A 24,829-nucleotide genomic window follows, 5' to 3' on the forward strand; every position below is an offset into this window, starting at 1 on the left:
TTGGTTTCTTTTCATTTTATTAAATATGAAGAAATAATTACATTCTGTTCTAGTTGTGGCTCTCCTAGCTAGCTGTGGGGACGGATCCTGTCTGTGTAAATGTTGACTCTTTCAGAATGGACATGTTGAGATAGAAATGCTTTTACCATCATCATTTTGGTCATCAGACTGTTAAAAATTGGAAGTGCTGAGTAGCACAGCCATGACGCTAGTATATCAGGGATAATCAGTTAACTCACAAATGTTGGAGCTCACCAGGTCATAATACTGTTGGCAGATAAAAGCTGCAGGGCCTGTCCGGAGCTGAGAGCATTCTCAGCAGTGAGTACATCAAGGTTCTGTCCTATTATGTAACAGAATGGCTTTCATCCTATCGGCTCGGCCAGATTAGATGTTTTGGTTGAACCACAATGCTAGGAGGAAATTTTTATTTTCATTGTATCAACGCAAAAATTTTATTTTGAGTCACTTGCCAGAATTTAGAAATTTTGACAGTGGGAACTTTTATTAGAAATATCATTTCTCAACTCTTGCTGGAGTCATCACCATGGCCAGTCTGCTAGCACTGGCACCAATGGTGCTGCTGGTGGCACTGGTGCAGGGCTGGGGAGGCCAGAATCACAGGGACTGGGACACCGCCTCGATACCACTTCCACAAGGACACAGAGCATGTGGCCCACTTCATGACATATCTGTGACTGGGGTGCACTGGCTGCAGAGGAGGCTGTACACCACTAGGCCTTGATCAGTGTCTTCTTGCTCAGTGATGGGCTGGGCATGGGTAGTGGCATGCCCAACTACTACCTGAGCCCACTGCAGCAATTGGTGGGCAGCCTGCAGGAGAATCCACATGCTATGCTGACCATGTCTTTGGCATAGACCTAACTTCTGCAGGAAGCACGTATTTGATCCCTAAAGTTCCCTCTCTGCTCCCATGATACTGTCAGGAACTGTTAACAAGATGGATGAAACGGAAATGGATTTTGCCAAGCAATCACTGTTCATCCAGCACCCTGAGATGAAAACCTGACCTTCCAGCCGTAATTGGTTCTCTGCCAAGTTGAATTAACCAACATCTGGGTCCTGGACTACTTTGGTGGGCCAAAAATAGTAACACCTGAACAATATTACAGTGTCACATTTTAGGGAAGTAGAATGCAGCAAATTTAACAACACCCATGACTTTGCCTGGATAGCTCATACAGACTTGAAGGGCTTAATGTTTCTCTGTGGAATGCTTCCAGATTAACGAGTTTTCTTTCACATACTGGTTTGTTTGCTTGCTTGCTGCTTGCTTGCTTTTTTACAAAATAGAGTTGGACTATTCCTGTATTTCTTGGGAGATGTGGTTGCCTGGTTTTTGTTTTTGTTTTTTCATATTTTGAAGCCATTTTGTAGAGGTATGTCTTTCATTGTAAGTATTTTTCCTTATAGTTTTCCAGCGGTGCTCCTTGAAGAGGAGCCAGTGCCAGATTTAGATTTCCCATTGGCATTTGAAGGTACTCAAAGATGTGTCTTTAATTCCTGGAAGCCACTGTGCTGGAGAGAGGGCCTCACTCACCCACGGCTGCACCTGCACTGCCTGAGCCTATGCGCCCACATATATATGTGGCTGAGACAGACCATGGTGAGACACAAATAGAGCTTCCTCCTCATAGTCCATTTGTGTCTGACAGGCCTGGGTGTTGATCCAACATAGGGCAAAACCATTTCTTATAAAGAACTTCTCTTTTTACTTTTCAAATCTAGAGTAATAATTACCTAGAACAAAAGAAGTTTATGAAACATGTCCTGAATTTGATTTTCCCACCTAAATGAACATGGTATAATCAGTGTCCTCCATTCAAAACATACACATACACACATGTACACGTTACTCTATGTTTTTTGTTTTCTATTTTGCCCCCAAATGGCTTGCAAAAAAAAGGATGCAGGCAGGGAATTTTGTGTTGGTCATTTCCAGTGTTCTTTTGTAAGTAAAGTTTACCTGACATGGACCAGCTTAAGCCAGGCCCAAAACCACCTGTGTTCAAGTACACTTAATAGCTTTTTAAGCAGTGCTGCTCTCAGCAGTGGCCTAAGACTTCCTCAACTCCTGTAAATCTTTAAATAGCTTCCATGCTGTTACTACCTAAATCAGGTCATCAGGAAGCAGATAACATGACTTTTAAAAAAATCATATTTCTTCAGAAAAGAAGAAACTGGTTTTATTACCTGTACACATGATTTCAGAAGATGATACAAGGTCTCTCGTAAAGAGCTGTGTCAGGAACCAGGCTGCTGAATCCTTAAATGGCTGAGAGGAAGAAGGAAGTTGAATACTAGTCGTTATGTTTAAAAACTATAAAGTGAACTTTCTTTAAATCCAACAAACAGCTTCTGTTTAAGAAAAATGATTTAGAGGCACCTGGGTGGCTCAGTTGTTTAAGTGTCCAACTCTTGATCTTAGCTCAGGTCATGATCTCAGGGTCATAGGATTGAGCCCCATGTAAGGTTCAGTGGAGAGTCTGCTTGAAATTCTCCCTCCCACCTCTGCCCCTTTCCCTCCTTGCTCTCACTCTCTCCCTCCCTCACTCTTTCTTAAAAAAAAAAGAAAGAAAAAGAAATGATTTCTATTAAACTTGGTAAAATAGGTTACTCAAAATAATTAAAAGCATTATTTTACTGAGAAGAAAAGAAATGTGGTCATTTCTTATAAAGTTATTATCATTATCATTCTTTTCATGAGACAGCTTTTTTTTTTTAGCATAGTTGACACACAATGTTATGTTAATTTCAGGTGTATTTCTTATAAAGTTTGAGTTCTTATAAAGATGGCTATCTAGGATATGTGATTTTCCAAGAGTTATATTAGTCTTTAGCATCACATCTGCTTAGGGCTTTTTTTCCATAGACAAGAAAACAAAGTTGATTTGAAGCAAATTATCATATGCAATGGCATATGCAGAAAAGAGAAGGGAACCTGGTTGGTGACAGTAATTTATCAGCATAAGGCTAGGTGCACAGAACCCGGCAACTTTGCTGCCATAGAGGATGTACTCATTTAAGATGGTGAGAGTGTATGGAATGAGTGTCTTTGCCAGCTAAAAGTGATCAATGCAGAGATGAATGGGGTAAACCTGCAGCTTTGCTAACCAAAATTACATTGAGGTTGAGGAATATCCTGGAAAGTAGCCATAGAAGATCTGAGATAACTCTCACACATTCTTAGCTGACTGAAAAACTATGCCTCTGCAAGGGAAATGGGAGAACCTCATGAAAAACAAAATACAAGCAATACTTGAAAGTTGGTTACAACTTTGAATGTATCCCCCAAGCCACATGCACATCAGTCAGCAGAAGGTGAGTCCTTATGAGTTTGAGGTGTTTGAAGACAATCTTCACCTATATCATTGGCTGACCCTTGACTAAGCAGACTTGGGAGCGAACCCTCATTCCATGCATCCTAGTATACTTATATTGGGAGTCTCAGAGAACAGAAGAAAAAGGAAGAGGGAGAAAAATACTTAAAGACATAATGGCTGGAAACTTCACATTTGATAGAAAACATTAACTTACAGCTGTAAGAATGCCAGGAAAACACAAGGAGAACCATTTCTAGATACATCATCTGAAAGAGAAAATCTTGAAAGCAACAAAACAACTTACCACGTTCAAGAAAATAATATGATAATGGCTCATAAAAAATAATGGAGGCCAGAAAGCAGTGACATGATATTCAAAGTGCTGAAAAGGATAAAAACTGAACCAGTGTATCCAGTGAAACTGTCCTTCAAAAATGAAGCTGAAATAAGACATTCTTAGATAAACAAAAACAGAATTCACTGCTGGCAGAACTTTCCTATAAAAAAACACTGAAGGAAGAGCTTTAGGCCAAAAGAAAACACCACCAGATGGTTGGCTTGAATCTACAGGAACGACTGAAGGGTAGTGAAAATGGTAAATATAAGACTGTATTTTTTTCCACTTTTCTTCTCCTGATTTCTTAGAAAACATTACATTTTTTAAACAAATAGTTACAACATCATCGTTTAAAGAAGTATGTGAAAGTAGTAGCACAAAGGAATGGAGCTATTTTGGAGCAAAGCTGTACCATTTAACAAAATCAAGTCAGTATCAACCTAAAGTAGATGGTGATAAGTTAAAGATGTGTATTGTAATGCCACTAAAAACAAATAGCGATAAAAATCCAACACAGGAATTAAAGTGGTACACCAGAAATACTTGTTAACACGAAAGGCCGTAAAGAAGAAAAAGAACAAAAAACATAAGAGATATAAAAAACAAATAGTAAATGGCAGACATTAATTCAGTCATATTAATACTGTTACATATTGCAAATAGACTAACCAAATCGCCGGCCAAATTTTAAAAGTAATATCTAACTCTGTGCTGAAGAGACTTGTTCTAGATTCCAAAACAAAAATAAATTGAAAGGAAAAGGAGGGAGAAAGATATAACCTGCAAATACTAACTGTAGTGAGTTGGAATGGCTGTATCAATATCAAATAGACTTTAAGAGAAGAACTGTTACTAGAGACAAAGAGGGGTATCTCATAACATTAAAAATGTCAAGACATTGAAACATAATATTTATGAATGTATATATACCTAACAGTGGAGCCTCCAAATACATGAAGCAGAAACTGACAGAATTAAAAAATTAAAAAAGAGAAATAACCTGGGACGCCTAGGTGGCTCAGTGGTTGGGCGTCTGCCTTCGGCTCAGAGTGTGATCCCGGGATCCAGGATTGGGTCCCACATTGAGCTCCTTGCAGGGCGCCTGCTTCTCCCTCTGCCTATGTCTCTGCTTCTCTCTCTCTCTCTCTCTCTCTCTCTCTCTCTCTCTGTCTTAAATAAATAAATAAATAAATAAATAAATAAATAAATAAATAATTTTTTTAAGAAACAATTTAATATAGTCTCAGTACTCCTTTCTCAGCAGTTGATAGACCAAAAATCTGTGCTCTCTTCTCACCAGTTGATAAACCAACTAGCAAAAAAGTACAAAAGACTTGAATAGCATTGCTAAGGACTGAAAGTTTATGTCCCCCCAGAATTAATATGTTGTAACCTCATCTCCAGTGTGATGGTATTTGGAGGTGGGGCCTTTAGAGGAGGTGATTAGGTTTGCATGTGGTCATAGGGGTGGAGCCACCACAAGGGGATTGTTACTGTATGTGAATCAGAAAGTGGGCTCTCACCAGACACCAGATCTGCTGGCACCTTGGTCTTGGTCTTCTCACCCTCTAGAACTGTGAGAAGTGAATGTTTAAGCTACTTTTCTGTGGTGGGTTTATTATAGCAGCTTTGAGCTAAGGCATGGACTATCAACCAGCTTGACATGCAGTGAAACACTGCACCCAGTAATACACGTTCTTATCAAGCATACCTGCAGCGTTATCTAGGATGGACCATATACTAGGTCATGAAACAAGTTTCAGAATATTTAAAAGGATTTAAATCCTACCAAGGTTTACTCTCTGAACACAATGGGATTTAGACTGGAAATCAGCAACAGAAATCTGGAAAATCCCCAAATATTTGGAAAGGAAGCAGTTAACTTCTGACTAACCCATGAATCAAAGAAAATATCAAGGACAGTTAGAAAAATCTTGAACTGAATTCAAACAAAAACACAATGTATTAAAACTTATGGCTATATCTAAAGCAGTTCATAGAAAGAAACTTCTAGCTTTAAACACATATACTGAAAGGAGTAAAGATCTAAAATAAGTCTATTTTTCCACCTCAAGAAGTTAGAGAAAAAAGCCAATCACACCTGAAGTAGAGGAAACAATAAAAATTGGGATGAAAATAAATGAAAGAGGAAACAGAAAATGCCAGTGCGGTAATGGGTATGACATTTGTGACAATCCATGTTGTTTCTATTGACAAAATTTTGTATACAAAATTTTGGATTATTAAGGTTTTTGAAGTCTTATTGACACTTTTCCTGGCAATACAAAATTAGTGACAGCTGCTTCTTGAATTACTATAAGGATGTTCTCAAAATGTGGCCTCTAGGTAAGCAGCATCAGCATCACTTGAGAACTGGTGAGAAATGCACATTTTCAGGGTGCCTGGATGGCTCTCTCTGTTAAACATCTGACTCTTGATCTTAGCTCAGGTCTTGATCTTAGGGCTGTGAGTTCTAGCCCCACTTTGAGTGTGGAGCCTTCTTAAAGAAAAGAAATGCAAATTCTCTGATCCCACTGCAGACCTATCAATTCAGAAACTCTGAGGATGGGACCCAACAGTCTATGTTTCAACAAGTCCTATAGTAGATGGTTCTGATGCACACTTAGTTGTGGGAATCACTGCTATACGGCTTTAGCTCTAATGGAGGAGCAGGAACTTATTAACAGTAACTGCTATCTTGCTTCTTGGTGGATTAGCAATGATACATGAACCCATTACACAACCTTGGAACTGACATTTTTAAAACTGTTGGTCTCAGCCCTTGTTTGATCCTTTGTTACCAGGAAATACTTCTGGTGACTTAAATATGTGAAAAAAAGCATATGGTAGAAAAGCAGAGCCACATAAAAAGACAGTAGGAAATTTTCATTCCTTTCCCATTGCTCTGCCTATCTCAGGAGGCTGCAGGCCTTTGCTGACAGGAGGAAAAGGAACCCTGCTGCACAGAGCTGCTTTCTAAGGCTGCCAAGAATAACCCTATTAACACTTCTTTTTTTAACACCAACTCAGGGACTATATTTCCTAGCACTGGGACTGGAAGTAGGTAAGTATTAGTGCTTTGCCATACAATGTGAAGTCAGCACTTGAAGGACTGAGGAGGAAGGGGGACCCAGAGACTTATTCTAACTAGTTATTTCTAGCCATAAGAGAACTGTCATCTGCTTCACATCATCCTATGTCAGGTCACTTAATGAATATTAAAAAGACACCAAACCAAAATAAATAAATACTAAATTTTAAAATAAAAAAAATTTAAAAGACACCAAACCTCCAGAAAGTAGGATGGCGGATGTCTATGTTAGTCAGCCATCTGTGTCTTTAAGCCATAAGAGGAGGTTTCTTAATAATGATGGAAATTGAGATGAACTAGAAGATCTCACACATCTTGTTTTGTATTAAACACTAGAACTAATCCTAGGGTAGGTAAGCAAAGGTAAGAGAACTTGGAGGCCTTTTACTTTAATGTGGCAGGCAGATGGTACAGGTGCCTGCTGCTAGTGCATCCCAAAACCCCTCTAAAATGATGGAAAGGGGATTTTAAAGCAAAACAAAAGACAAAAAAGAAGGGAAGCAATGGAAAAGGAGATGGTGGCAATGAGAATTTGGGTAAATTGCTAACACTGGCTTCCCTACCAGCATCTGAAGAAGACCTTACATAGGCTCGTGCCTATCTAGAGTGGTGCAGAGATTAGAGCACCAAGTACTCCTGCAAATAGAGGTGCTGAAAACAGTTGAAAGTCTACATTTAAAGGAGTTGAACCTCATCTCACTTCCCGAACCCTTCCTGTGATTGTTCACCCCGAAGTATCTAGACGGACAGCGGCAGTCTGAAAGGCTAGAGGTACAATTCTGAAGAGCGAGATTATGAGAGGATTTATATTAGTAGTGAGACCTCTGGCCCTTTGAACTTTTTAGCTCCTAGCCTGTGGCAGTCAGGCTTACAGTTCTAAAACAGGAAATTTTTCTCTTGAGAAGTAGATCAAGCAATGAGGGAAAAAATGTAAATTGAGAGCTTTAAGTCAGCTTTTTTTTTTTTAAATATAGCATTTTGTTTTTAAGTAGCAAGTATTGACTTAAATAGGATCAAATATTAAGGAAAACCTGTAAGATGTAAGATAAAGAACACAACAAAAAAGTAAAGGCAGACTGAGAAAAATGTTTTAAAAAACCAAAAACTAGTAAACTAAGATTAGACCTTCAGAGAGTTGATAAGCTATTGCATCCATAAAGTAAGAACAGGAGGCCATAAAACTGAGCATTCACAAAACAGAAAGTTTCTTGGAAATTGAAAATATGACAAACCAACAGAATGAGAAAATATTCATAAATCATATATCTGATGAGAGTCTAACATCAGAATATTTAAGTTCCATAATAATTCAGAAACGGACAAAGGATTTGAATAGATCTATCTACAAAGAAGTCATAGATGTCCATAAAATGTTTAACATCATTAACAGATGACAAAAAATGTTTAACATCATTAATCATTAGGGAAATGTAAAACAAAACTACAGTTAGATACCACTCCATTCTTTACAGGATGGCTGTTATCAAAAGGGGAAAAAAAAAAAAAAAAGGCAAGTGTTGAGGATGTGGAGAAATTGGAACCCTCATACATTGGTGGTGGGAATGTAAAATGGCACAGCCATTATGGGAAATAGTTTGACAATTCCTTAAAAAGGTAAACATTGAATTACTATATCATCCATTAGTTCCACTCCTGGATGTAAAACCAAAGAACTGAAAGCAGGAATTCATAGACATACTTGTATATCAATATCCATAATAGCATGATTCACAATAGGCAAAAGGCAGAAACAGCCTTAAGTGTCTGTTAACTAATGAATAAACAAAATGTAGTATATGCACACAATGGAGTGTTATTCACCCATAAAAACGTAGTGAAGTTGTGACACATGCTGCAACATTAATGAACCTCGAAAACATGCTAACTGAAATAGGCCAGAAGGAAAGGACAAATCTATGATTGTACCTATATCAGGTACCTACAGTAGCAAATTTACTGAGACAGAAAGTAGAATAGAGGTTACCAGGGCCTGGTGGGGAGAGAGGTGAGTTAGTATTTAATGGGTACAGAGTTTCTGTTTGAAATAAAAAGTTTTGTCAGTAGATTGTGGTTATGATCGCACAACATTGTGAGTGTAATTAATGCCACTGATTTATCTATTTAAAATGGTCAAAAGGCAGATTTTATGTGGTGTATTACCAGTTTTTAAAAATTAATAACATACCAAGAAATCAAATTGTGTGTTTTAAATAGGAGAGTTGTATGGTGTGGGAATCCTATCTCAATGAAACCTAGAAAAAAAATGATAGAGTAGGGTGGGGCAATAAGAGGATGGTGGTTAGTGGTTCAAACTTGTAAGGGGTAGTAAATAGGCATAGCACACTAATGCACACTAGAGTGGATATAGACAACAGTATCTTATGTAAGTGTAAGTATGTGCTGTAATAAGTGTCACTACAGTGGCAACAATATATAAATGTATCAAAGTAACTTGTACAACTTAACACATTGTTATATGTCAAATTGATTCAGTTTAAAAATTTTTTAATGATAGCAGAAAGGAAACACTTAGAGAAAGATTAGAAGATGAAGAAATCTCAAGGCAGTACAACAAAGAAGGAGAGAGATAATCAAAAGATCCACCCAAGAGGCCCAGAATCCAAGTGATTGCAAAGCACAGTTCTGCCAAACTTTCTGCCATGGTATAACAAGGATCTGCTTTCCAGTAGCATTTTCATTTCCACCTGTGCCTTCTGCTGCCAAGTCTTTAATGTCTGCCTCTCTCCCACAGTCTATTCAAGGCAGTGGAGGCTTTTTCTCTCCTCCTCAAAATTCTTCCAGTCTCTGTTCCTTCCCAATTCCAAAATCACCCTCCCATTTTTAAAAGTATATTTGTTGCAGTTAACACCCATTTTCCAGGTATCAAAATCTCATCCAAGCAATATCTCCTTTATGAGCTCAAAAGTCCCAGATCTTATTTGAATCATTTAATTGGGTGTATATGAGTGAGGCTCTGGGTATGATCCCTCCTGGGACACTGTTCCTCTGCATTTGTGGATCTTTGAAACCGAAAAACAAGTTTTCTGCTCCTATAATATAGTGATGGCACATGCATGGAATAGTGAGAGATATTCTCATTCAGAAATGGAGAAATGGAGAGGAAAGGGTCATTAGTTCTAAGCAGTCTTTAAGTCCACCTGTTCAGAGTCGTTAGATTCCAAGTCCTAGAAAGAGTCCTCTGTGGCTCAGCACTCTACCCTCTACATCATCCTTTTTCATGAAAGGTAGCACTTGGCTACAGCTGAGTTTTATCAGCCTGTTTCCTCTCTCTAGAATTTTGAGGGGTTTAACAATCTTTCATTGTGTACTGTCTCTACCCCTTTCCATTCATTTGGCAGTGTTCCTGCTGGTATATGGTCCTGCTCAAGAACCTTGTGACTTATGTATCTTACAGGGATTCATTTGACAAATCAAATACTGGTAACATTTTCCTCCAAAATTGGCAAAACTTTTTAAAAAATGATGTGGGGCACCTAGGTGGCTCAGTCGGTTAAGCATCCGCCTTCAGCTTGTGTCATGACCCCAGGATCCTGGGATAGAACCCATGTTGGGCTCCCTGCTCAGCAAAGAATTTGCTCCCTCTCCCCCACTCCCTCCCCCCCTTGTGCTCTCTCTTTCTCACTTCTCCCTCCCCCCCTTGTGCTCTTTCTCACTCCTCCCTCCCCCCCTTGTGCTCTCTCTTTCTCCCTCATTCTCTCACAAATAAATAAAATCATTTAAGCAAATTATAATAGGGGTGTTGGAGCACGTATGGTGAAACAGACCCTTGTAGCCACACAGTGAAGGACTTAAAATGGTATGGATTTTTAGGAGTTGGTTTGAAAATACATTTAAAAATTAAAAATAGGGATCCCTGGGTGGCGCAGTGGTTTAGCGCCTGCCTTTGGCCCAGGGCGCGATCCTGGAGACCCGGGATCGAATCCCACGTCAGGCTCCTGGTGCATGGAGCCTACTTCTCCCTCTGCCTGTGTCTCTGCCTCTCTCTCTCTCTCTCTCTCTCTCTCTCTGTGTGTGTGACTATCATAAATAAATAAAAATTAAAAAATAAAATTAAAATTAAAAATATTTCTAGCTGTTGGATTTATGGGAAATTATCATAAGGAAATAAAGATGTGAGCAATGCTTTATCCTCATTAAAAAACAAAAAAACACAAAAAAACAAAAACAAAACACAAAACCCTTTGGTGCCTGACTGGCTCATTTGGTGGAGCATGCGACTCTTGATCTTAGGGTTGTGTGTTTGAGCTCACCTTGAGTGGAGATTACTCAAAAATAAAATCTAGGGATCCCTGGGTGGCGCAGCGGTTTGGCGCCTGCCTTTGGCCCAGGGTGTGATCCTGAAGACCCAGGATCGAATCCCACGTCGGGCTCCCGGTGCATGGAGCCTACTTCTCCCTCTGCCTGTGTCTCTGCCTCTCTCTCTCTCTCTCTCTCTCTGTGTGACTATCATAAATAAATTTAAAAAATTAAAAATATATATATATCTTATTTAAAAAAAATAAAATCTAAAAAAACCCTATGGTATTTGCAAATGATAGCTTATATAGGAACCATTAAAAAGTATTATTTAACAAAAATAAGGCTTGTAGGGATGCCTGGGTGGCTCAGTGGTTAAGCGTCTGCCTTCAGCTCGGGCATGATCCCGGGATCCAGGATCAAGTCCTGCATTGAGCTCTCTGCAAGGAGCCTGTTCTCCCTCTGCCTGTGTCTGCGCGTGTCTGTCTCTCTCTCTCTGTGTCTCTCATGAACAAATAAATCTTTTAAAAAAATGTCTTGTTGAAAAGCATTAATCTCAGGGGGACTGTTCAGTGTATCTTTTTTTATTATTATTTCTTACTTGTGTATTTTAAGTACTCTCTATCCCCAACATGGGGCTCAAACTCCCAACCCCAAGATCAGAAGTCACATGCTTTTCTGACTGAGCTGCCCAGGCACCCCTCTTCAGTGTATCTTTAGTGTAGATATATATAGTTTACATTATATTGTATGATACGCATGTTCTCTATTTCCTTAATTCTAAGATTCCATTAATTTTGACATACCCATATAATAACTGTTAGGGTAAAAAAAAATTTAGAGACTTTAAGATGGAGAGGAAGTATATATGAGATTATTTCCATGATTTTACAGGTAATCTGTTTTCTTCTTTATACCTTTGTTTATCATCAGGAATGACTGCATTGAGCATATATTATTAACGTGGTTATTTTTATTGTGTAGACCCTTTGTTTATTTATGTATTTATTTAAATGAGGGCGGTTGGTTGTAACTCAAAAAGGCAATTTTGAGTAGAGGCTCTCGGGAATACAGATATCCTGCTATTTGTCCTGAATCTCGCCCTTGAAGGTCTAGAAAAGAATGAAATATATTAGTATGTGTTGTTTGAATCCTTTTTTTTTTTTTTAAGATTTTATTTATTTATTCATGAGAGACAGAGAGAGAGAGGCAGAGGGAGAAACAGGCTCCATGCAGGGAGCCCGACATGGGACTCGATCCCGGAACTCCAGGATCACACCCTGGACTTAAGGCGGCACTAAACCGCTGAGCCACCGGGGCTGCCCTGTTGTTTGAATCCTACATCTGATTGCCATATCTCTTTAATGGGAGCCTTTTTGTCTTTTTCACCGAAGAAGCTGAAAAGAGTGAAGACTCCTCAGGCACCACAGGCCTCTCCGGCTTACATCGCACATACAGCCAGGACTGCAGCTTTAAGAACAGCATGTACCACGTTGGAGACTACGTGTATGTGGAGCCCGCAGAAGCCAGCCTGCAACCACACATAGTCTGCATTGAGAGGCTGTGGGAAGATTCTGCTGGTAAGTTGGTTTTCAATCAAAGGGCACGCTGGTGACATGTGACTGTTTTACTCCTCCTCGGTCCTCAGGGAAAAAAATTGTAACTCAGACATTTTATTCCTTGCAACAATAGTTGTTCTACAGTGTATTATTGGTAAAGAGAACCTAGCAACCTCTATATGAAAAACATAGGATCTAGCACTCTTGGGCCAGTGAGTGGCACAGTTGAGTCAAAGGCACAACTTCCTGAAGTGAGGTTGAGATTCATTCACTCAATGGGTATTTCTTTAAAACACACAGTAAACCAAACTGTAGGATGGCAGAGCCTCACAGGAACTAAGGACTCATGTTTTGCCTCTGGCAATACCACTCTGGTACAAATCACAAATGAAAAGGAAATTATTATAGTGTGATATGGACCTTGACTTAGAATTTGATTTCAAAAAGGCGTCCTAGAAAAGTTGCCTTTAATTTAGAACATGGAGAACAAATAGGAGTTAATGAAGCCAGAGCAGAGATATGATTCAGGCAGTCCAGTTCCCTCAGCTGCTTCTCATGAAATACCTTTGTATTCCTTTCCCTGAGTGTGTATCCTGTCCACAACAGAGTAGGGCAGGTATCACCACCTTATTCATCATGTATATTATACATCTTTTAATATGAGGGGGAAAGTTGTATTTTTTTTAGACCTCATCATTCTTCATTACTTTAAAGTATCATTTCTTTAAGATAAATATTTTAAGAAACTGTGGCCTAAAAAGCACATTGTTATTATGTTCAGGCCATGGCAGAATGGATGGAGAATTTGCTCATTTTGCAAAGAATGTGTGATTTCTATTAATGGTAATTCCCTCTCTCCCCCTTTTTGTTTTTGAGGTGAAAAATGGTTGTATGGCTGTTGGTTTTATCGGCCAAATGAAACATTCCATCTGGCTACACGAAAATTTCTAGAAAAAGAAGTTTTTAAGAGTGACTATTACAATAAAGTTCCTGTTAGTAAAATTCTAGGAAAATGTGTGGTCATGTTTGTCAAGGTAAGAAACTCATTATTCCCCAAAGTACAAATCATTCCATGAAAATAACATTTTCAAACAAAAAATAATAATATTTACAAATTAGGTGCTCTGTAAAAATCTTCAAAAAAATTTTTTAAGCTGTATCTATATAGCTGTGTGTAAAGATTTGGGAAGAAATTAATCTGATCATGATGATGAAAGACCACCATTGGCTGCCTACACTATATAACTATATGCGGTTAGCTTAAAATTTTTTATATTGCCAGGCTAATTTTTGAGAATGACATTTTCTGAAAGATCATTTAAAATTATCAGTGTGCTTTTTAGGTAACAAAGTATACTTTGTGTATCTATCTGATACAGGCACATTGAGCCCTATCCAAAGCTTTTAGGAACATTATAAAGCTGTATGAAATGCTAATATATTTTCAAAAGGGCAGTTAGTAAGCTAAAGGATATATGTATTTAATAAGCCATTCTGTAGCAGGGAAATGCTTGTACATCTCTAACCATTTACTATTTGTTGTTAACTATCAGAAAGTCTTAACGGTTTATTTTTGTTCGTTTGCTTGATTGACGTGTGGTTTTGGTTTTTTTGGTTAACTGGTTTTCAGAAAATGCACCTAACTAATAATCTTATTCTTATATCTCCCAGGAATACTTTAAATTATGCCCAGAAAACTTTCGAGATGAGGATGTTTTTGTCTGTGAATCACGGTATTCTGCCAAAACCAAATCTTTTAAGAAAATTAAACTGTGGACCATGCCCATTAGCTCCGTTAGGTTTGTCCCTCGGGATGTGCCCTTGCCTGTGGTCCGAGTGGCCTCTGTATTTGCAAATGCAGATAAAGGGGATGATGAGAAGAACACAGACAACTCAGAAGACAGTCGAACTGAAGACAGTTATAACTTGGAAAAGGTAGGTAGCTAGAAGCCACACAAAAGAATTTTACATTTCAAAATACCTGTTCCAAGGCCTATTCCAAGGCACTGAGCCTGGGTGGCTCATTCAGTTAAACATCTCCCTTTGGCTTAGGTCATGATCCTGGGGTTCTGGGATCGAGCCCTGCATGGGGCTCCCTGCTCAGCAAGGAGCCTACTTCTCCCTCTCCCTCTCCCCTTTTCCCCTGTTTATGCTCTCTTTCTCAAATAAATACATAAAATCTTTAAAAAAAAATTTTTTTTTAAAAACCTATTCCAAAAAAAAAAAAACCTATTCCAGAAAATAAGTGAATAAAGCATTCAAATTCAGAATGAAAAAGTACAACAACAAAAAACCTTAGCCAAACAGAAAGAAGGGAATTATATAAGAAGGACAGAAATTAAGGCTTAGAAAACTACAGTAGAATTTAAAAGTAATTTTTAATTCTTTAACTTTTTATTCTTAAAAAACTTTAATTCTTAAAATTTAAATTCTCCAAGTGCTAATTCTTGACATGTCCAATGAGATAAACTACCAACTATCCTAATAAAAAAATAAGGCAATTAAGTTCAGACGTACACATGTAGAAGAAATTTGAAGAATTTACATTTCTGTTAGTAAATTTGAAAGCCTGAATAAAATGAATAATTTTCTAGGACACTGTAAATTACTGAAGAATCCAGAAGAGATGTAACGAAGTGGACAACATCAAAAAAAATTTTTTAATGCCTTGAGAGCTAATCACAGAGTACTCAAATTCCATTCTTTTAACCCTTTTAAGAGACCTATAATTATAATACTGTTTAAATTATTTCAAAGCATGGAGAACAAAGAAAACTTCCCAGTTTATTTTACAACAAAACTAGGATGATCCTAATTCCAAAGCCTGACAAAATAAAACAGAAAAGGTACAGTTCAATCTAACTTACGAATTTTGATGCAAAAAATACTTGGAGAAAATGGTTTTTTATTTATAAGTGAAATCAAATTAGTTATTTAAGAATAATATGACCAAGTAGGTAAGAGTTCATTCTAGAAATGCAAGGATTGGTCAGAATGAGGAAAATTCAGTAATATACATCATTATATTAATAGATCAAAGGAGAGATTATTTGATAAAGTACAGCAACTGTATTTAAGTCTTTAGATGGTATTTCCTCAAAGTGATTTTTTTTAAGTTATATTTGTTTCTTATGCCTAAAGCCTGCTTGCTCTACGGTTACCTATATTTTTCCAAAAGTAGCCAATGCAGACCAAAATAGCAAAATATTGACAATAAAGTGGCAATCATAAAGATCATAGGGGAGCACTTAACTAAAGTTTTGAAAAACAGGATTCAACAAAGGAATTTCAAAATCCATATACGAGTCAATAACTTTTTTTTTGTAAGATTTATTTATTGATTTATTTGAAACAGAGAGAGACAGCAAAAGAGAGTACAAGCAGTTAGGAGAGGGAGAAGCAGGCTCCCCACTAAGCAGGGAGCCCAATGTGGGGCTCAGTTCCAGGGCCCTCGGATCATGACCAGAGCCGAAGGCAGACGCTCAATCACCTCAGCCACCCAGACACCCAGTAGCTTTTTTATATAAACCAAACTATAATTCACAGGACTCTTGAAAGTAAAATGAAAACGTTGACTATCATGTTGAATATATTTTATCAACTGTTAGGATAATCATATAGAAGAAAATACCTGATTCACCTTAACAACAAAATACATTGAGAAATAACCTTAAAAGGAATACTTGGAACCTATGGGACGAGAAACCGGCCACTCAAGGATGTAAAAGATTTGGATAAATTGTTTTCAGAATTTGACAAAATGAGGGCACCTGGGTGGCTCAGTTGGTTAAGCCTCTGCCTTTGGCTCAGGTCATGATCTTGGGGTCTTGGGATCAAGCTCCACATTGGGCTCCCTGCTCAGCGGGGAGCCTGCTTCTCCCTCTCCCTTTGCTACTCCCCCGCTTGTATTCTCTTGCTTGTGCTCTCTCTCAAATAAATAAAATCTTAAAAAACAAAACAAAACTTGGAAAAAATAGACTTCTTAGTGTCTTAGAAAAGAAATCCATTTTACTGTCCTAACAGTGTTACAAGAGAAAGGGAGCTGAGGAAAACGTGATCTTCTTTACACTTTACTAGTATGTTTGGGAGTTATAGAGATGTTAATTTTGAAAGAATAAGAAATACCAATGGAAGCCAACATGGGAATTAACCCACATTTCTTATTAGAATTCATAAGACTCCAAGGTCCTCTATGTGCATGCAATTTTTTTCCTTTTGTCTCCTGTCTTTATTTTAATACTGCCTGACCGAAACAAGTCATTCCTGGAACTTTTTAAAAGAATACCTTCAGCAGGTAGAGCATGCAGCTCTCATTCTTGGGGTTGTGAGTTCCAGCCACATTTTGGGCAGAGAGGTTACTTTAAAAAAAAAAAAAAAACCTTCAGAACACAACCAACCCATTTCCAAAAGAGAAAGTTATTCTTAATTTTGGGGCTACTTTATAGCTCCCATTCCTATAGATTTCCCCTCACCCATTATATGTGTGACCTCATGCATTCTTCAGGATTTTCCAGAAGAACCATTTATATATCACATCTGAAGTCATAAAGATCAAAACAAATTGTTTGGACCTTCTGAAGGATATTTTTCTTTTTTTCAGTTTGAAGTTCAGATACTCTCAAGGAGATGCAGTAGAAAATGTTGGGGTTCTGGAGTTTCCTCAGCTTTTATATGTTTTGGAATTAGTATGTTTAAAACACCTCATGCTTTGCCTATTCTCTGCATCAGATCAGAACTGTCCTTTTTTCTTTTTCTTGTTTTAAGATTTTATTTATTTGTTTGAGAGAGAGAGAGAGAGAGAGACAGAGAGAGACAGAGCATGAGCCAGGGGAGTGGCAGAGAGGAAGGAGAAGCAGACTCCCCGCTGAGCACAGAGGGCAATGCAAGGCTCCATCCCAGGATCCTGAGATCATGGCCTGAGCTGAAGTCAGACGCTTCACTGAGCTATCCAGGCTACCCTTTTCATTTTCTATTTTTTGCCAAAACTATAAAACCACAATAATGAATGTGCATTCAAGGCTTTTCCTAAGTCAGACATTGTTCTGCATACTTGATGTGGAGTATGTCATTGAATCTTCCTAACAGCCCCATATGTTGGGTACGCTGCCTTTGTTTTATAGGTGACCTAACAGGTCAAGTAATTAGCCCAGCATCACAGCAGCCAGTAGGTGACAGAGCTTGTTATTTATTTAGAAACAGAGTGTATGTGTTTATATCACAGAGGCTATACTTTTCCATCCCAGAATAAATAAAAATGATAACTTTATTTTTATTAATGATAATTTAAAACCATTAGTTGTTAATGTTAAAAAATTGAGAGTTTGGGGGGAAAAAAATTGAGAGTTTGGGACACCTGGGTGGCTCAGCAGTTGAGTGTGTGCCTTTGGCCCAGGGCCTGATCCGGGGATCTGGGATCAAGTCCCACAATGGGCTCCTTGCAGGGAGCCTGCTTCTCCCTCCATCTGTGTCTCTGCCTCTCTCTCCCCCCCCCCTTTGTCTTTCATGAATAAATAAATAAAATCTTTTTTTTAAAAAAATTGAGAGCTCAATAAATGTAGTGAAGAGGAAGCTCGTGCAGAATTTGCTCTTTATGCTCCATAGCAGTGTATGAGTGAGACTGCTCTTGAATGCTGATCCATTCTGTGTGGTACTTTTTTTGCTGAAGGCTATGGGAATGGGGGGGATTGGGCAAAGGGATAAAAGGACCTTGGAGTAACATTTTATGAAACTTAAGCAGAAGCGTTGTACAGTGGCAGTATCGTAGCCAATGAGATTTATCTGAGGCACGATTATTTGCTAATTGAAACATAAGTAGAAATTTAAAATAAATGCAGTATTTAAGAAGACTCAGTTTGATTTCAGAACCCCAATCTTTAGGCTTCCAATCTTCATCAAAACATCTACTTATAGTTATTTTTTTCTTTTAAGTTAATATGGAAAGTCAGCTTTTCTTTCTTAACTTTCTCTGTCTCCTCCTTGATCGTCAGCTGTCTATCTTCAACCAGTTTCCTTTACCACAGGAGAAAGAAGATGTCCCTGTGGAAATGTCAAACGGTGAACCAGGTTGCCACTACTTTGAGCAACTCCGTTACAATGACATGTGGCTAAAGGTTGGCGACTGTGTCTTCATCAAATCCCATGGCCTGGTGCGCCCTCGAGTGGGCAGGTGGGTGTTACTGAATCAGGGAGGATGCAGTTGGGGCTGATGATTTGGAGGGGGTAGAAATTCATCACTCTTGAGGATGAAGTCAAAAGTTGTCATCATTCCCCTATGATCCTGTAACTTCCCCAGCTTCCTCACACCTGCTTGTCCTGCTTTTGTCTCTAGCCACACTTCCTTCTTTATTTTTTTTAAAGATTTATTTATTTATGATAGACAGAGAGAGAGAGAGAGAGGCAGAGACACAGGAGGAGGGAGAAGCAGGCTCCATGCCGGGAGCCCGACGCGGAACTCGATCCCGGGACTCCAGGACCGGGCCCTGGGCCAAAGGCAGGCACTAAACCGCTGAGCCACTCAGGGATCCCCCACACTTCCTTCTTTAAATCCTCCCCATGAATTTTTCTTTTCTTCTCCTGCCATTTACTGAATTGTCATCCCAGAAATCTCCCTGCCCCCCTCACATGATGAACTCTTAGCTTAAACTTAGATAGCTCTTCCTTAAGGAATCCTTTCCTGTCCCCTGCAGACTGGATTAGGTCTCCCCATTACTTTCAGAGCACATGCCAGGTTATTTTACTTTGGGTTTCCATACCAGACTGCAAATTCCCTAAGAATAGGGGAATTTTTTGCTTTTTGCTTGCCTTTGTATTCCATGCTCTAAGCACGATGCATGAAACATAGTAAAGGCTCAGACATTTATTGAACAAGTAAGTGAGTGAAAGTTTGGTTACATGGCACAAAACAGCAAAGACAGAGTCAGGTACAAGACTGGGCAGTAGTGGATAGTAGTTATGAGTAGTGGGTCTTGGTATGAGTTCCAGCCCTGCTGGCTGCATATCCTTAGGCAAATGATTGACTTCTCTGAACTCCAGTTTCCTCATTCTATTTTCTCTTCATTCAATAATCATTTGTTATAAACTTCGTATTTGCTAAGCTATAAGGATACCTTGGTGAATAAAACAGACAAATAGCCTTAATACTGTGGATCTTTGTTCTAGTGGGAAGACAATAAACATTGTGAATAAAAAAAAAGAGTACAGTACATTAAGTTGTGATATGTGCTGTGGAAAAAATAGAAAAGACTAGGGAATTAGGAGTGCCATGGTCAAAGTTGAAGAGATGCAGAAGTTTAAATAGGGTGGTGTATCTAGACCTGAGAACTGATAGTTGAGCTAACACTTGAAGAAACTAAGGGAGTGAGTAATGTGAATATCCAGGGGGAAACCTTCCTAGGAAGCAAAACAGCCAGTATGAAGACCTGAGAGAGAAGTGTGCCAGGCCTGTCCAGATCTGGAGAGTTTGTTACAGGAGGAGTGAACAGTGCATTGAATTAGATAGAAGATGAGGGTTCACAGCATATGGTGCAACTCTTGTGGACCTTAGAGACCATTGTTGGTACTTGGGCTTTTACTGAATTAAAGGGAGTACCATTGGATTCTTTCTTTTTCTTTTCTTTTTTCTTTTCTTTCTTTCTTCCTTTCATTCATTCATTCATTCATTTTTAAGATTTTATTTACTTGAGAGAAAGCAAGCCCAAGTTAGGGGAGAGGCAGAAGAAGAAATAGAAATAGACTCCCCAGGAAGAGACATGGCAGGAAGCCAGACATGGAGCTTGTTCCCAGGACCCCAAGATCATGACCTGAGCCAAAGGCAGACACTCAACTTACTGAGTCACCCAGGTGCCCCACTTGGATTCTTTTAAGCATAGATGTGATAACTGAATTAGTTCTTAGCAGGATTACTCTGCTACTGGTTGTTGAGAATAGCCTTAAAGGGTCAAAGAGAAGCAAGGAAATTTGCTAGAGGCCGTTGGCAATTATTTAGGCACCAGTGATTGGTGACTCAGACCAGCAGTCAGATCCTGTTGTTAATAGGAAAGGTTGAGTTAATAGGATTCCTGATAAATGGGATGTGGGGTCCAAGAGAGAAGGAGTCAAGGGTGACCTCTGTGTTTTGGCCTGAGGAACTGGAAGGGTAGAGTTAACACAAACGAAAGTGAGGATGTTGCTTCATGTCAGGAACCACAAGACAATGGCGACAGTAATCCCAACTTGACTGGAGGTGGTTGTGAGGAATGGTATGATACCTAGCACACAGCAGTCAGATGTGAATTTTTATTTTTGTCTAGGGAGATAATATCTGGCTTTCATCAGATTCTCAAGAGGTGAAGGGCTGTATTACCTTGACACACAAAAAGGTCATGTACCCCATTGTCTTAAATACCTGCCACTCGTGTGAGCTGACCCCAAATATGGATGGTTTGTCTACTCCACTTGACGAGTCCAATGATAGATGCTCAGTTTTGTTTTCATCATGAGCATTTCAGGAAAAAAAAACCTGGGGCTTAGCTAAAACTATTAAGTCATATGCCTTGGTATTGTGTTAAAAAAAATTTTTCCCTCAGATGAGTAGCCAATGTCCATCTCTCTTTTCAAATGTCTTCTCTACTCAAAGTGGGAAAAAGTCAAGGAAACTGTGTTATCAAAATAGTCAACGGAACTCCTAAGTAGTTAAATATCAGTAAGTTTTCAGTTAAAAGAATTTTTGATAAATTAACCCTTCAAAAATGAAACATATCAGAATTCTATTTTAATGGAATTTCTCCATTTTTCCCCCTAAGAATTGAAAAGGTATGGGTCCGAGATGGAGCTGCATATTTTTATGGCCCTATCTTCATTCACCCAGAAGAGACAGAACATGAACCCACAAAAATGTTCTACAAAAAAGAAGTATTTCTGAGTAATCTGGAAGAAACCTGCCCCATGACATGTATTCTGGGTATGTATTTATGCCTTTTCATTTAATCACATTCATCCTACAACAATTGATTAAATATTCCTGTGTTAGGCACTCTTCTAGGTACTAGGTATACAGCGATAAACAGACCAGAGTCTGCTCCCCTAGAGACGTAACAATGGGGCATAGGTTGGGGAGTCAGTAAATGAATTAAGTCTATAGAAGATCAGGTAGCAATGAGAGCTCTGAATGAGAATAAGGCAGAGGAAGGGGATGGAGAGTAATGTTGAAGGGAGAACTTGTTTTAGGTAATGTGGTCACCAAAATCCTTTCTGATAGGTGACATTAGTAGAGCGCTGAAGACAGCGAAGAAGAAAACCATCTGAATATAGATAGCCATTCCTCGTTTTATTGTGCTTTGCTTTATTGCGCTTCATGGATGCTGTTTTTTTTTTTACAAATTGAAAGTTTGTGGCAACCCTGTGTCAAGCAAGTCTGTCAGTGCCATTTTTCCAACAGCATTTGCTCACTCTGTGTCTCTGTCACATTTTGGTAATTCTCACAATATTTCAAATTTTATTACTGTTATATTTGAGATGCTGCGATCATGATAAAACTTTAATGGGGATGCCTGGGTGGCTCAGCAGTTGAGCATCTGTCTTTGGCTCAGGGACTGATCCCAGGATCTGGGATTGAGTCCCACATCAGGCTCCCTGTGAGGAGCCTGCTTCTTCCTCTGCCTGTGTCTCTGCCTGCCTCTCTCTCTCCCTGTGTGTATCTCATGAATAAATAAATAAAATCTTAAAAAAAAAAAACAAAAAACAACTTTAATGGATGAGGAGTTTTTTCTTATGGATGAGCAATGGCAGTGGTTTCTTGAGAAGGAATCTACTCATGGTGAAGTTGCTGTGAAGATTGTTAAAATGGTAACAAAAGCACTAAAATGGTAACAAAAGATTTTAAATATCATGTAAACTTAGTTGTTAAAGCACCATCAGGATTTGTGAGAATTGACTTCCAGTTTTGAAAGAGGTTCAACTGTGAGTAAAATGCTATCAGACAGCATCACATGCTACAGAGAAATCATTTGTGAAAGGAAGAGTCAATCAATGTTGCAGACTTCACAGTTGTCTTACTTTAAGAAATTGCCACAGCCACCCCAACCTTCAGCAATCACCATCCCAATTAGTCATTGGCCATCATCATCTAGGCAAGACCCTCCACCAGCAAAAAGATGAGGATGCCTACCTGCCTCAGTCGGTAGAGCATGTGACTTTTGATCTCCGGGTTTTGAGTTCAGGCCACACCTTGGATATAGAGTTCACTTTTAAAAAAAGGTTACAACTCCCTGAAACCTCAGATGCTGGTTAGCAATTTTTAGCAATAATGTTTCTTAATTGTAGTGTGTACATTGTTTTTTAGACATAATGCTATTACACACTCATTGGACTACAGAATAGTATAAACAAAACTTTTATATACAATGGGAAACCAGAAAATCATTTGACTTGCTTTCTTGTGATACTCACTTTATTAAGGTGATCTGGAACTGAACCTACAATATTTCCAAGGTATGCTTGTATCTGAGATTTTACTCTTTTTAGGCACAGCAAACGTGAAATGCAGAGCCCTTAAGGCATAGTATCTGGGCATGTTTGAGACACAGTAAGAAAGCTGGTGGCTGAAGCAGGCAGAGCAGGAAGGAGAGTGTGGCAGGAAATGAGCCCCGCTCACCCCAGGGCACAGTCATGGTAGGTCTGTTGGAGTGTGCTGAGATTGAGTTTGGAGCAGATAGGAAGTCCTGTGGGGATTGTGAGTTGAGAGGCAGTGGTGAGCCATCATATGCACTGGAGGAATCACTGTGGCTGGAGTATGGAGAATATGTAAGAATAAGGTAGGAAGCATGGAAAGGAGTTAAAAGACTTTTACAGTTTCCTTTGGACCCTTAACCCTAGTAATGTTGTCCGTAATCCAGAAATGATCAAGGCTCGTGTTGGGGTTTCTGTTCAGTCATCCTACTGAGTGTTCCCATGCACTCTGCTTCTCAGATATAGTTATATGCATCATAGGCTGTCATTGTTTTCAGCAGTTTTTTGTTTTTTGGTTTTTTTTAGATTTCATTTATTTATTCATGAGAGACAGAGAGAAAAGCAGAGACACAGGCAGAAAGAAGCAGGCTCCATGCAGGGAGCCAGATGCAGGACTCAATCCCGGCACTTTGGGATCATGCCCTGGGCCGAAGGCAGATGCCCAACCGCTGAGCCACCCAGGTGTCCCAGCTGTTATGTTTCTTCTTGCCCTGAATTAGTCCTGCAGCTTACTTATAAACCAACTACTCTTCCCATCTTTTGGTATAGTTTTCCAAAAAGTTACTAAGTATACACTTTATATTGATTCCACATGGTTATAAAGAAGCCACCATCATCATGCTTATGGCCAAGAGGAAATAACTGTTTTACACTTAGACTTTATTTATTCACTAAGTTTACCTACATTGTTTTGGTGCTTCGAATTTTTTCAGAAGTGGATATGATAAAAATACCTGAATGGCTGGTAGTTCAACACGTTTTCCTCTTTGCACCCTTGTGTACCTTGGGGAGAGAGGGATCAAAGGCTAGTGAAGTTACTAAGTCCTTCTTGAGTTTCTATAGCAGAGAATATCTTCCTTTTAACTCATGATCCAGACTAAAGTTCCCTAAGACCTTACCCCCAGCCAGAAGACTCAAAAGGGAGCATGGTAAATGTGAGACTGAAGTCTCCTTTGTTAAGGTAACCATATCATTTATTGCTTTTTTTCTTAGTGACTACACTGGGAATTCATCTTAAATTTGTGGCAATCTAGTTTGAGTCAGTACTACCTTAGCTTCCATTGTATATTAAACTCTCCTCCTCTATAGCACCATCCCTCCTCATTTGTGTTATTGTCAGAAATTACATCTTATATTGTATGTATTTACTGACATAAATTTATAATTAAATCATATAGGAGGGAAGAAAGGAGAATTCAAAACAAAATACAATATTGGCTTTTATATTTACATATGTGGTTACCTTTATTGGTGTTTTTTATTTCTTTGTGTGGTGTCACGTCATTATCTGATGTCCTTTCATTTCAGCCTGAGGGTTTCCCTTTAATATTTCTTTTTGTTTTTTTTTTTTTTTTTAAGATTTTATTTACTTATTCATGAGAGAGACAGAGACAGGCAGAGGGAGAAGAAGCAGGCTTGCTGCAGGAAGCCTGATGCAGGACTCAATTCCAGGACCCCAGGATCATGACCTGAGCCAAAGGCAGATGTTCAACCACTGAGCCACCTAGGCACCCCTCCTTTAATATTTCTTGTAGAC

General features: G+C 38.8%; 1 protein-coding gene, 1 non-coding gene and 1 pseudogene across 35 annotated transcripts in view; all 3 read left to right on the forward strand.

Annotated features, from left to right (window-relative positions):
- PBRM1 (polybromo 1) overlaps window positions 1-24,829 on the forward strand; it is a 121,110-nt gene that overhangs the window by 68,335 nt on the left and 27,946 nt on the right. For 27 of the 34 annotated variants that reach the window (XM_072785945.1, XM_072785950.1, XM_072785936.1 and 24 more), the window contains 5 exons: window positions 12,424-12,609; window positions 13,465-13,622; window positions 14,260-14,523; window positions 18,609-18,754; window positions 21,369-21,526. In XM_072785945.1, coding sequence (XP_072642046.1) covers window positions 12,424-12,609; window positions 13,465-13,622; window positions 14,260-14,523; window positions 18,609-18,754; window positions 21,369-21,526 — 912 coding nt within the window. The remainder of the gene's footprint in view (window positions 1-12,423; window positions 12,610-13,464; window positions 13,623-14,259; window positions 14,524-18,608; window positions 18,755-21,368; window positions 21,527-24,829) is intronic. The other 7 variants (XM_072785967.1, XM_072785938.1, XM_072785959.1 and 4 more) reach the window with 1 other exon arrangement.
- Window positions 6-4,842, forward strand: LOC140610200 (protein CREG1 pseudogene; annotated as a pseudogene).
- LOC140611493 (U4 spliceosomal RNA) lies at window positions 18,327-18,466 on the forward strand. Its single transcript, XR_012012646.1, has one exon. It is a non-coding gene; the product is annotated as a U4 spliceosomal RNA (small nuclear RNA).

Source organism: Canis lupus, chromosome 19 (assembly GCF_048164855.1).
Source record: "Canis lupus baileyi chromosome 19, mCanLup2.hap1, whole genome shotgun sequence".
In the NCBI taxonomy this organism is placed as follows: Eukaryota; Metazoa; Chordata; class Mammalia; order Carnivora; family Canidae; genus Canis; species Canis lupus.